This window comes from Balaenoptera musculus, chromosome 20 (genome assembly GCF_009873245.2).
Source record: "Balaenoptera musculus isolate JJ_BM4_2016_0621 chromosome 20, mBalMus1.pri.v3, whole genome shotgun sequence".
Taxonomy (NCBI): domain Eukaryota; kingdom Metazoa; phylum Chordata; class Mammalia; order Artiodactyla; family Balaenopteridae; genus Balaenoptera; species Balaenoptera musculus.
Window position 1 is genome coordinate 21,550,909 of NC_045804.1, and position 13,603 is coordinate 21,564,511.

At 45.5% G+C, this 13,603-nt stretch overlaps 1 protein-coding gene across 1 annotated transcript in view; it reads right to left on the minus strand.

Moving 5' to 3' along the window:
• Positions 1–5,637: 5,637 nt before the first annotated feature.
• BRCA1 (BRCA1 DNA repair associated) overlaps positions 5,638–13,603 on the minus strand; it is a 61,401-nt gene continuing 53,435 nt past the window's right edge. Inside the window, 5 exon segments of the mRNA XM_036837937.1 lie at positions 5,638–6,751; positions 6,753–6,859; positions 7,754–7,814; positions 8,195–8,268; positions 9,811–9,865. Coding sequence (XP_036693832.1) covers positions 6,713–6,751; positions 6,753–6,859; positions 7,754–7,814; positions 8,195–8,268; positions 9,811–9,865 — 336 coding nt within the window. The 3' untranslated portion in view covers positions 5,638–6,712.

Here is a 13,603-nt window from a genome sequence, read left to right on the forward strand (position 1 = left end):
ACATAGCAGTTTATCTATCTTGAGTATCTAGCCTGGAGGAGGCCCTGCTGGAGGACACATGGAGAGGGGAAACACCTTCTCTGTCTGCGTGGGTGTTGGTTTGATTCATCACAAAGCAGTAGGCTTCATGATAGGCAAAAGAGAATCAAGGAGGAAATCTGAAGGTGTGGGCTTAGAAGAGGAAGAGTGATTCTTGGACGTTTAGATCTCTGGTACTGGTTTTGGAGTAAATTTGGGTACTAGAAAAACGGGTGGGAGGGATTGAAAGGAATTAGCACTCTCAGTGGCAGAACATGGCTTGTTTTCCAGGACTAAAGTTCTTGAGGGTGGGGCTAGCAGCTGGATAAGGCCTTTACTCAATGCGTCCATTCATTCATTCTTTAACTCTTGAATTCAGCAAATATTCATTGAGTACCCAACAAGGTGTCTGCCAGGAACAGAGCTGGGTTATAACAAAGATAAAATGATACTAATCCTACCCATAAGGACCTTCTAGTCAAATAGAGACAATAGAGTATGTATGAAATAACTTACTGAGGGAAGAAAGTATCATAAATAAAGCAAAGCTTCTGGGATGCTCAGAGCGGGGAGATTCTGGCCTGGAAGTGGGGAGGGCTCTGTGGAGGAGGTGGGGTGGGCAGTATTGGGGCCTGCAGAGATGGCAGAGCAGGACTCACTGAGGACAAGCCAGAGTGTGAGCAAAATCTGTGGGTCCCCGTATTTGGTGGCCAGGGTGCCTGAAAGGAAACAGCACTGTGAGGCACTGGTGAGGATGGATTTTGGCTTAGAAGGGACAGCCTGAGGAGACTGGGTGGGTCAGAGAAATAGATCCTTAGAAGATTCTCCCAAATCTTCTTCTGGATCCTCCCCCTAATTCTGCTAGTTGGGGGCGCTTAACTGGGACTTCTGGAATCTCCTGGCTTTTCACCTGGCCAAATCCTACCCAAGAGCCAGCCTGAGAGGCTTTGCCCCTTATACTAAGCCAGTGGTTCTCAAACTTGAGCTTGTTTCAGAATCACAGATTGCTGGCCCCATGTCCGGTTTCTGATTCAGTAGGTCTGAAGTGAGGCCCTGGAACTCGCTAACAAGTTCCTAGACTACGTCGTTAGCCCCCACTCCCATTCCCCATCAGGGGACCATGCTTTGAGAATCACTGCTTATTAAGCTGCATGTCAAAATGCCTTAGCACTCTGGGTGCCGACACTAAGTCTCAAAGCTCTTGTTTGTTGGCCCCCATGGGGAGGCGTGAGGTGCCTCCACAGCAGGCAGAGCCCACCACACAGCCCACAAGGGGCTTCTGAACCAGAAGACACAATTCTGCAAGGGTTATCGGTGGCCTCCTTGCTCCACCCATTGAATAGCAAGCGCCTCCTCCCTCCCTTCCACACCCTAGCATACACAGAGTCCACTACGAAACTGGGCACGTAGTCGCCCCCTCAGTCATTAACCTTGTTGTTATCACTTCCAAGGACTGGTTCCCAGCTCAGTTGAGCCTCACACAAATCTTTGTTTGCATCAAAGTTTTGCCACCGGGCTTCCCTGGTGGCGCAGTGGTTGAGAATCCGCCTGCCAATTCAGGGGACATGGGTTCGAGCCCTGGTCCGGGAAGATCGCACATGCCGTGGAGCAACTAAGCCCGTGTGCCACAGCTACTGAGCCTGTGCTCTAGAGCCTGTGAGCCACAGCTACTGAGCCCACATGCTACAACCACAGAAGCCTGCGCACCTAGAGCCCATGCCCTGAAACAGGAGAAGCCACCGCAATGAGAAGCCCGCTCACCGCAACGAAGAGTAGCCCCTGCTCGCCATAACTAGAGAAAGCCCACACGCAGCAACAAAGACCCAATGCAGCCAAAAATTAATTAATTAAAAAAAAAAAAAAAAAAAAAAAAGTTTTGCCACCTCCTATTGTGGTGTGATCTTGGGCAAGTTGCTTGACCTCTCAAAGTGCCATTTTCCTCATTGGTAAGTTGGGAATAGCGCCTGGCACTTAGGAGTGTGGCACATGACAGTCGCTTATTATTATTGTTGTTGCTCCTGAGAGCTGGCAAGATCGATGGTCCACAGACCCCATTTCTCTTCCTTTTTAATTGAGTCATCTCCCACCTGCCTCTTGTTTTGCCCTCCTTGGGCCTTTCCTGTCATCACTCTGTGTCTCCCTGCTTTTCTCCCTCCAGGCCAGCTTTCTCTTCTCCCCTCACAGGGCCCGCCGGGTGGCCGACTCTCGCTGAGTAAGGATTGTCTGTACCTTGATCTCCATCAGTCAATAAAGGTAAATTATAAAATCATTTGTTTTACTTGTTCTCATTACCTGGAGGGCTGTCTGAAATTGCCTTTCTTTGGAAAGCCACATTTGCATATCTCTATGCTGGAGTCAAAAGCTGCAGCTGTGGTTTCACTGCAATTTAAATATTAATAAAACCTCCTAAACCTCTAGCTGTTGTTTTAAGCAGTCTGGCTCTTCTGCTCCTAGGTTGCTAATATAATTTAGTCTTTGTCCTTTGCTTTGTATTTGTTTAAAGAGCCATTCTGGAGTCAACTGGAGCTAGCTGCTACAACTTTGTAGATAAGAACCACTCACCAGCATGGGAACCTTAGTTTTCCTTAACAGGCCCAAGATCTTCCTAGAGACAAAAGAATAGACCGTAGGTAACATTTTATACCAATTAGCAGCCCCTTACACTAAAGCCAGTGGTTCTCAAACCTGAGCTTGCTTCAGAATCACAGACTGCTGGGCTCTTCCCCTAGTTGTGATTCAGTAGGTCTGGAGTGAGGCCCTGGAATCTGCATATCTAACAGGTTTTGCCTGCCCCCCACCCCCACCCCCCACCCCATTCCCCATCAGGGGACCATGGTTTGAGAATCACTGTCCTAACCTGCACGTTAAACTGCCTTATCATTCTGGGGCCCTGAAACTAGGTCTCCAGAGCTCTTGTTTGCTGGCCCCCATAACGTGCAGGGAGTCTCTCCTGTTTTTCCATTTCTTCCAGCCCCTCAAACCATTACTTAGATTTTCCTGATCGTTGAGACTCATTTCAGGATCTGCTTCCTCCTGTACCTCCCCAATCCCTGCTCTCCACAGTTCTCCTTAATTTTCTATTTGCCCAGATCCACTTCTTTAATTTTCTCCTTGGTATGGGCAGATTTAAAGCCTGTTGGAGGGAGCTAGGCATCCCTGAAGTACGGTACAGGGGCCTCTGGCTCAGCCATTTTACAGCCCTTGATAAGCAAGCTCCCACCGTCCCTGGCCAGTGAGCCCCATTCTCTCTCAGGTTCTGCGGGTAGATCTGCAGCTCCCCCTCCCCCTGCCCTGCTCTCCTCACTGCCTGTCTGGGGCTGCCCTTATCTGCTCCCCGCAGCCTTCACAGGATACACTCTGGGCAGCCTGGCTCCTTCCGCTCCAACCCCCCAACACTGATTCCTTTCTTCTTCCCCTGCATGTTTCTGAGCCGATACTTTGTGGATGATCCTGGTTGCATTTTCTGGGAGGGAGATAATCTATGAGCTCTTCTCTAGGCCCCCCTCCCTGCGCCTGCATGATAATCCCTCCTCTTCTCCTTCTTTCCAGCTTCTTTGCAGAAGTTCATTTCGTGAAATGAGATAAAGGCAGTACAGGAACTAGTTCCCAAAATGCAGCTGTGCCCAGAATGCGCTGAAGACTGTGGGATGGAAAAGTGGGAGGATATCTTAAAGCCAGAGGTCAAAAAAGCAGGTAGCTTTACTCCATCTTCAGATAAGGCTCTTAAGCTCTGCCAAGCATCCTGAGGCCAGGGCCAGAAGCTGACTTCCAGGAGAGGTTATGCAGAGCTGGAAAAACAGACTGGGTGGACATTTGTTGGGAGACCTTGAGAGACAATTACAGAAAACTTCTAAATGTGTCTTAGTTGTCTCTGCTTTCACCCAGGATTCCTGGGAAGGCAGGATGTACTACATAGATGTTGCTTTTTCTATTAACCCATCAGTGATGGGGGCAGCAGGATGAGGCCTAGCTTACCCCCAGGGTCCAGTAAGCCATGGCTTGTCACTGGAAATGAGACATTTTTGACCGAAGACTGGGAAGCACTTGCTTCTTGCCTGCCTTTATGGACTCCCTGCCAGGTGGACAGGAAGCTGGCGTGGGCCCGAGAGAGGTCACCCCGAGAGAGGTCACCCCTAGAGGTCACCCCGAGAGAGGTCACCCCGTGGGCAAGGCTGAACTGGCAGGTCCTGACAGCTGAAAGATAAGAAACACTAAGCTGGGAAGCTGGATGGGAGTGGACAAAACAAGTAGCCGTGATCCAAGCCTGTAAATCTCCTTGCCCAGGGCTGCTTTCCCAGGGAGAGGTGCCGCTTGGAGGCAGGAGCTTTCCACCGCCTCTCACCACAGGCCACAAAGCCAGAGAGTGCTAGTTCCCCTCCCAGTCCGCTCCTCTCCCCAAATTCCCTTGAGGCTTGAACCAGTGCCTTCTGACCTGGGGTCAGTGACTGATGCAGGTGGAAAGCTGAATGATGGGATGGAAAGGGCATGGGTTTGGATCTTCGCGTTGTCATTTATTAGCTGTGCAAACTCTGAGCAAAATCCTATATTTCCAGTTCCTATTCTTCAAATGAGGTGACAAATACCCACTTCACAGAGCTGTGATGAAGACTAAATGAGATAAAAATGTAATAATGGCAGTTAGTTCCATTTTCTCTACTTCTCCCCTCACCTACCCACCACCCTCCTTACAAATAAGGCAGTATTGAATTGTGCAAGGATTTCATCCTCTTTGCCTCAAAGAGAATTCCAATCTCTGAACAGAGTAAAGACCAACAAAAGATGATACAGACTGTTATCAGTGGATTAAGCATGTTAAACAGGAGTGGTTGTCAGAATTCCAAAGATGTCCTCCCTAGATTTCTGGCCCCGGTGTTATTCAATCAAACACTAAGCTAGGTAATGCTGTGAAGGGACTTTGCAACTGTAATTATGGTCCTGGACCTTATGATAGGGAGATCACCCTGGATTACCTGGTGGGCACAATCTCACCACTTGAGCCCTTAAAAACAGAAATTTCTTTGGCAGGAGTTAGAGAGATGAGGCAGAAGGGGAAGTCAGAGAGATTCCAAAAGTGAGACGGATTTGATCAGCCATTGCTGGCCTTGAAGATGGAGGTATGGGGTCATGAGTCCAGAATGTGGGTGGCCTCTAGAAGCTAAGGATGACCTCTGGCCGACAGCCAGCAAGGAAACAGAGAGCTTAGTCCGAGGAGTGCAAGGAACAATTCGGACAACGTGAAATGAGCTTGGAAACAGATTCATCCCCAGGGCCTCCAAGAAGGAACACAGCCCTGCCCTGCTGGCACCTTGATTTTGGTCTTATGAGACCCAAAACAAAGAAACCAGTTGAGTCAACTTGGACTTCTGACCTACAGAACTGTGAGATAATAAATGGGTGTAGTTTTAAGCCACTAGATATGTGACAATTTGTTATGGCAGCAATAGAAAACAAATACAATAAGGTTTTGAAGTCCCCTTGATAACCCTAGGAGGTAGGTACTATTATTATCCCCGTTTTACAGATGAGGAGATGAAAGTACAGTGAGAAAAGGCTCTTAGAAAGTCTGCAGGTGTGAGCCTTCAGAACAGTCATACTTGGTGGAAGTGTTTGCTACCAAGTTTATTTGCAGGTGAAAAGCACATTTACAAAACATATTTTGTACAATCAAGTCTTTACTGCCCGCACACACTGGGGGGCTAAGGAAGACCTAGTCCTTCCAACAGCTATAAACAGTCCTGGATAATGAGTTTATGAAAAACACTTTCTCTTCCTTCAGCAAACAAAATTATTTATGAATCTGTACAGTTCAGCAATAGGGAGCAAAGGGAAAAAAATTACCTCAAGGAAAGCAAACAGCTTCTTTCCTGGTGGGATCCGTCATCTTACAGACATGAAATATTCATATCAGAGATCTTATATTTCAAGAGGAATGGGTTATATATCAGAGCTACAACAATAAACATTTTATTTGTCACTAATGGGGAATCAGAAGATTCCCTTTGGACACCAGAGTTCTTGAAAAGATTCTGCTGTTTCAGAGCACATCAGTGCTAAGAAATTCTTTAGAAACCCAGCAACTATAGCCCAGACTTTTGGAGATCAGGGTCAGCAAGACTCCCCTCTCATCTAATTAACCCTCAAATTTCATATTATATCCATTACCGCCTCTGGATTTCCTCCCCAATGCTCCACTCCAACACTTGAGAGCTGTCCAAGGACTGTTCTGATTTTAAGTCACGGCACAGATCCCCAAGTACTCACCTTCCATTGAAGGATCTGACTCCTGGACTTTAAGAACACAAGGGTTTTGAGAAACAAATTTAGGGAAACCAGCTATTCTCCTGAGACCAACCACTCTGTGCCTCCAGCTCGAAGCCGACAGCCCCAGGACGAGGAATAAGGCTGATAAATAATGAATCAGCATCTTGCTCAATTGGTGGGGTTTAAATGGTTTTAAATTCTTTTCAGGTGAAAAATTACCACAATTTTGTGCTCATGGCAGATTTCAAAGGGAGACTTGAAGCAGAAAATCTTTAAGGGACCCTTGCAGAGCCAGAAGTTCTTTTCAGGCTGATGTACATAAAATATTTAGGAATCGGGGCTGTGGAAGGACTGAAGAGGCCTTTCCCTGGGCCTGGAAAAGGGTCATTTCTTAAGCTCATTCTTGAGGTCCTGCAGAGACTGGCTCTATCCCCTATATACATGGCTGGCTGGAATCAGCAGCAGCTCTGGGGGACCTGGGGTATCAGGTAGGTGTCCAGCTCCTGGCACTGGTAGAGGGCTACGCTGTCCAATACCCACTCTCGGGTCACCACAGGTGCTTCACACATCTGCCCGATGACTGGGGACAGAGAACACAGGCAGAGATTAGTGTCAATTCACATTTCCCCAGACCAGACTCTAGTCAATCTACTCGGGGCAACTGGTTGGATGAGTTCTTAAGAGTGACTTAGGCAGGAGCAATATCACTGATCTTCAGCAGTGCTTCAGGACATAGAACCTTACTCAAAAGCCTGAGGACTGACTGCTGGTGAAAGCCTACAGCTTCTGGCAACTTTATTAACATAAGCTCCATTCTGTTAAAGGAAAAGTCACCAGAGAGAGCAAAACAGCATTGCAATTTAATGACGTGGAAACATGTTTGCCATATCTTAAGTGAAAAAGCAAAACAGTATGATGAGCATGATCACATTTGTATAAAATATATGTGTGTACATACGTACACACCCAGGCCTGGAAGAATTTTCTGGTGATCATCTCCAAGTGGTGGGATTGCTGGGATTATTTTGTTGTGTTTGTGCTCATTTATATTTTATGTGATGAATTTTCATATTTAAGCACCCCCCCACCCCCGTGGAAACAGTTCATGCACTACTTTTTTTTTTTTTTTTTTCATGCACTACTTTTATAATGCAAAATAAACAAACAACAAAAAAGTTTTAAAAGGACATTTTAGCCATTCATTCGTTCATTCAACAAGTATTTATTGAGCACCTAGAATGTGCTGAGAACTATGTTAATCAAGCACTGGGTGACCTGTGTTGAATCAAACTCTTCCCACCCCATATGATGCAGGTACATGCCTATGGCCTTCCGGAGCCCCACACAGGTGCACCATCCACTCCAGTTGATCTAAACAGGACATTTAGACCTAAAATCACCACAGTAATCTGCACACTTAACCTGGGCCCTCTACCCCATACTCCTCTGGATGAAGGCTTACAGCAAGACTCACCATGGAAGCCACCGCCCTCTGTCCAGGCATCCGGCTGCACGACCACAATTGGTTGAGTACCCTGCACCCCCAGAAAGGAAACAGCATTGAGGGTATCAGAGCAGGACTTTTGCGACAGTCACTTCACCATTTCTTGATAGTTTGCTGAAGCAGACTACTCTGGGGGCAACTACACAAAGGAGGGGGAAGGGCACATGTCAAAAAGGAAGGGTCAGAGGGAAAGAGCCTTCCCTGGGTCTGTTTAATACTTGTAGCTCTCAAGTCCTTACTTATCCCTTACAGATGGAGTCTTCTGGCACAGGTACGTGGTCAGAGAAGGGTCAGGGTGAAGTGAGGCTTCTAAGGCTACACTGGGGGGTTCATAGGGACTGAAAGGTGCTGCCTTGCTTAACCTCAGGACAGAATATTGTGTCCTCCCCTGACAGGGCACCAAACACTTACCTGGCTGAGGGTGAATGATGAGGGCTCCTTCACCACAGAAGCCCCACACAGATGCACCATCCACTCTAGTTGATCTAAATAAGACATTTAGACCTAAAATCACCACAGTGATCTACATATTTAACTGGGCTCCCTACCCCACACTCCTCTGGATGAAGGCTTACAGCAAGACTTCTCAGTGGGACAGTCCCTGTTTCTCTGCTCCAAAGGGACGGAAAGGCCTTAAACTACAAATTCTAAGTCAATTTGCCACGGATATGCTACCTACTTTGGTTATCAGTCCCCATAAGGCCACTTGGTAGATAAGGTCTGAAAGTCAAAGGAAACACTTGGAAAGAAAGAAAAAAAAAAATCAAGGATCTCATTTCCATTAATTTGCTGAACTGCTGGCTAAGACACTCTGAAAAAATACCTACCCGCCATCCCTCCTTCCTTGCCTAATTCTGTGTTGGTAATTGATAATCACAGCCACTGACAGCACCATACTTGGTGGTAATTACTGTAAATGTCAAGAGATGGGAAGATAATTGATTCAGTCAAGAAAAAATACAAGTCATCCTGGACAGAGACTCAGCCCATCAGTGGGGAAAGGCTATATGCTGAGCTGGAATCAAATCACTTGAAAAAATCAGAAGAGATCTTAGAGATGTTCCACTTGGACCTGGAAAAGCAGAACTGACCACTGGGTGGCTCTTGGTCACCTCTGGGTTCTCTTTACCATCAGCCCATTTCTGAGGATTGCTGAGGTGCTCCTGTTTGGCTGAGTGAACCGAGGTCAGTTAACTCACCTCCAAAATGATAGCTGCTAGAGACCCTCGTTTTCATTATACCAAAGTACAAAAACCCTGAGAAAGCTTTGAGTGGCACTTGGAAATTTTATGAACACCCAATCAATAATCGATAAAGAAGACAGAAGCAAAATTACTTTGCCAGGTTCTCTTGCTGCCACTCATCTGTCCCTGACCAGACTTCGGGGGAGTAAGAGGACCTGATCCTGGGGGCAGAAGTGGGTACAGAGGCAAAGGTGGGTAGCCTTTGTTTGGAAAAGAACGAACCAAATCTAGACACACCCCAGGGCCTCAGCGCCTCACAACTTCCGAGCTGAGCCACATAGCACTCCTCAACATAACATCACATTCAGTGTCAAATTTAATTAGAAAATGTTCATCAAGAGTCTTCTTCTGCTCTGGGCCTATGTGGGGCCCCAGGCCCACAGGGCTTATGCAGCTGTTGTGCTTTCATCTCTGTATCAAATGAAGATGGTTTAGGAGAAGCAGAATTCTTTCTTGACATTTACAAACCCAAAAGGTATCTTCTCTCTAACTTATTATTTCCCCCCTTTCTTAGACCAAAGGGCAGTAAGAGCAGCTCTATCCCACTGAGCACAGAACATATTGTGTCCTAGATCCTAACTCTTCACTGTCTTCTAGCTCTTGAGAAGGGGCACAGGGCTAGTTTTTTGCCATGGGCTAATATTTTGGTGCAGTTTTGTCTGATGAGTGGTAGAGAAATAGAATAACCTCTGGAATATCTCACCCATATGAGGGAACCCCCATTAAGATGATGACGTAGGGGAAAGGCTGGTGCTGGATTCGGCAGTTCTCCCAGTCTCTTACCTGTGGGCATATTGGTAAAGGGTCCATAGCAACAGATTTCTAAGCCCTTGAAGATCTGGGAGAAGAGAGGGACAGAGGGGTGGAGAAAAAGAAACATTAGTTATAAAAGATATGGGTTTTTATAAAAAGCAATATAGAGACTCAAAAATGAAGAACTTTCCTTTTTTTAAAAAAATTTTAAAATTTTTATTGGATTATAGTTGATTTACAGTGTTGTGTTAGTTTCAGGTGTACAGCAAAGCAAATCAGTTATACATTTACATATATCCACTCTTTTTTAAGATTCTTTTCCCACATAGGCCATTACAGAGTATTGAGTAGAGTTCCCTGGGCTATACAGCAGGTTCTTATTAGTTGTCTATTTTATATATAGTAGTGTGTATATGTCAGTCCCAATTTCCCAATTTATCCTTCCCCCGACTTACCCCCTGGTAACCATAAGTTTGTTTTCTACATCTGTGACTACTTCTGTTTTGTAAATAAGTTCATTTGTACTCCCCCCCCCTTTTTTTTACGATTCTACATATAAGCGATATCATAAGAACTTTCCTTTTCTTTACCACTTGATAATTTCTGCTGCTACTTCCCAGAGACAATCAGCCCAATGTCCAAAACACTGATGGATTTTAGACTTTTTTTCATGTGTGTATGTATTTGATCTACTCTGTAGTCATTCTTTGTCATTCAAGGGCTGGGCATCCCACCTTGCCACCAATCAGGTCCAGGCTCTTCCCTGATGACCTCTGCAGGTAATTTTACTTCTCGTTAGAGACAAGAAGAAAAAAATTGGTCCTCCTTTATGTTTAATAAAAGGCTTGGATGGCAAGAGATTCAAACTATCAGCTGAAGTTTGATGTTTATCCAGATTTGATATATATATCAATACTAACCCTGACCCTAACTGGCAGAGAGGTCTATGTTTATTTTATGCGTACCTGCTCCTTTTCTCCTGGTCCCAGAACATCTGTTCCTGCCTTCACACTGCTCTACGAATGGCCCTTGTTCCTTCAGCAACCTAAGTCGTTTTTAGTCTAGAAGGGAAGCCTGGTTCTGCCTCTCCTCACTGAGCTTACTGCCTAATTTCCAGGAGACACAGATCACACTGCACCTTGCAGGTACCTCTTCCACTTACAGTGCTCAACAGACTGTCCAAAAGAACTTTCTGTTTTGGTGGAAATATTCTATATTTGCTTTAATAAGGTGGCCATGAGTCACATGTGGCTAATGAGCACTTGAAATGTGGTTAGGGTGAGTGAGGAACTAAACTTCCTGTTTTATTTAATTTTAGTTAATTACAATGTAAACAGCTTTGTGGCTGGTGGCTACTCTGTTGGACAGGCAAATTCTTACACATGCTTTGGCACAAATTCTTAGGGAAGGACTTGGCTATCATTTCAAAGAACAAATCTAAATTTGTGTCAGCTGGCTGGATACATACCATTTAGGTAACCTTTGTTCTCCTGACCCTCTTTCTTTCTCCCCATTCCACTAAAATGAAAATTGTCTAGGCCTAGAACTCACCTCCCTTCAAATAAGAGAGACTGGGATAGAGAAAAATCAGAAAGCTAAAAACACATGATGGCCTTTTAGGAAATGCCCACTCCCCCCCCACCACCCCATTTCAATCTCAGTCAGAGGAACAAGGACAGACAGCAGGACAAGTCTGTTTCTGTTGTAAGTGACAGCCTCCATCTGAGCCATTCTCACTATCTGTATGAATAAACTGCATCTCCAACCTGTTGGCAGGACCTAGATGCTCATAATGCTAAAAGTTCTCCCCAGGTGGCCAGCTGGAGCCAAATGTTGACACAAAAAGTACAAAAGATCAGGAATTTTTTTAAAAATTTATTTATTTATTTATTTGGCTGCGTTCAGTCTTCGTTGCTGCAGGCGGGCTTTCTCTGGTTGCAGAGAGCGGGGGCTACTCTTCGTTGTGGTGCGCGGGCTTCTCATTGCGGTGGCTTCTCCTGTTGCAGGGCATGGGCTCTAGGCATGCGGGCTACCGTAGTTGTGGCAGGTGGGCTCAGTAGTCGTGGCTTGTAGACTCTAGAGCTCAGGCTCAGTAGTTGTGGCGCACAGGCTTAGTTGCTCCACAGCATGTGGGATCTTCCCGGACCAGGGCTTGAACCCATGTCCCCTGCACTGGCAAGCAGATTCTTAACCACTGTGCCACCAGGGAAGCCCAAGATTAGGAATTTTTACATCCAGGCTGACACTCACTGATGAGGATGTCTAGTTATGAGATTAGAAATTTGAAGTTTCACCTCTACAAATACATTGCTCTTCCACAAGAAAACACTACAGTGACACGTGGTGTCTTCAGAATGACACTACTTTGACCAGGCACGTTCCACAGTTGCCACCCCAAATGCAGGGCAAAACTCCAAATGCTGGAATTTCCTTTCAAGGAGGGAAGAGTCTGGTGCTGATTCTGCCTTATATCCAGCGGAATAAAACATATGACTGGCTCACACAGAGCTCCCCTAGGTGCAGGCAGAAGGAGAAACAGGGCCAGCAGCTTTTCTTAGCATCTGGAAGTTACTTGATAGGCTCAGAGGGTGAGGGTGGGCTGACCCCAAGGGTTCAGAGCTCCAGGGCTTGATTCGTAATCATCTCCCAAAGCAGTTTTCCTTAGAAAATCACCTCTGTTGGTCCTCTCTCAAGTTCTATAAAGGAACAGGAGGTGCTCCGTATGTGGATGTTCTGACATGCCCTTACCACGACGTACACACTTGAAAAAGGAAGAAATGCAGACCAGGAGCGTAAGCACTCAGTCAGTGACCCAAGAGCAGCCAGCTCAGGCCTGACAGGCTGGTGTGAAATCTTGCCTGGATTTCTCCTTGAGAGAACGACATAATTTTGGCTACATCATCTGCTACAGTATGATCTGGGAAGAAAGTCACTGAATCTTCCTGGGCCTCTAGTCTTTCATTTGTAAAGTTGTTAGAATAATCAATTTTTCTCCTGTGTGAAAACTTCTATAATGTGCCAGGAAACTATGGTATTGTCATTAAGAGCTCAGATTCTGGAGGCAGACTAGTTCTAGTTGGGTTCAGCTTCTAGTTGGGTTCACAACTAGCTGTGTGAGCTCGGGCAATTTACTCAACCTCTTTGAGCCTTAATTTTCTCATCTATAAAATAGGCATAATTATAGTACACGCTTCCCAGGGTTGCTGTAAAATTGTTAATTAGTTAAGATAGGGTCGAGTGTTTGGAGCAGTCCCTGGATATAGTGAATATTACACAGATGTCAGCTATTGATTATCAATCACTTTCTCTTCTGTGCTTCCACAGACAGCCTGGGTACATCACCTCACAGCACTTACAACACTGCTGTAGAGAAAGACACCACCATGAAGTAGAAAGAGCAAAGGTTTTAGATTCACATCTGTCTCAAATCCCAGCTCTGCCATTTATCAGCTAAGATTTGCACCCTAGAATGAAACCCAAATTATATAACTTCTCTAAACCTCTAAGCTCCCTCATTCATAAATCGGATAATAGAGTTGGCCCACTGGCCTACTGTATCCAACAAGTTCCGCATCCGCAGATTCAACTAAACTGCCAGTGGAAAATATTTGGGAAAAAAAAACTGCCAATGGAAAATATTTGAAAAAAAAAATTTTCTTCCAGAAAGTTCCAAAAAGCAAAACTTGAATCTGCTTTTTGGCAACTATTTACATAGCATTTATACTGTACTAGGTCTTAGAAGTAATCTAGAGTTGATTTAAAGTATATGGGAGGATGTTACATTCAAATGCTATACCATTTTATAAAAGGGACCTGAGCATCC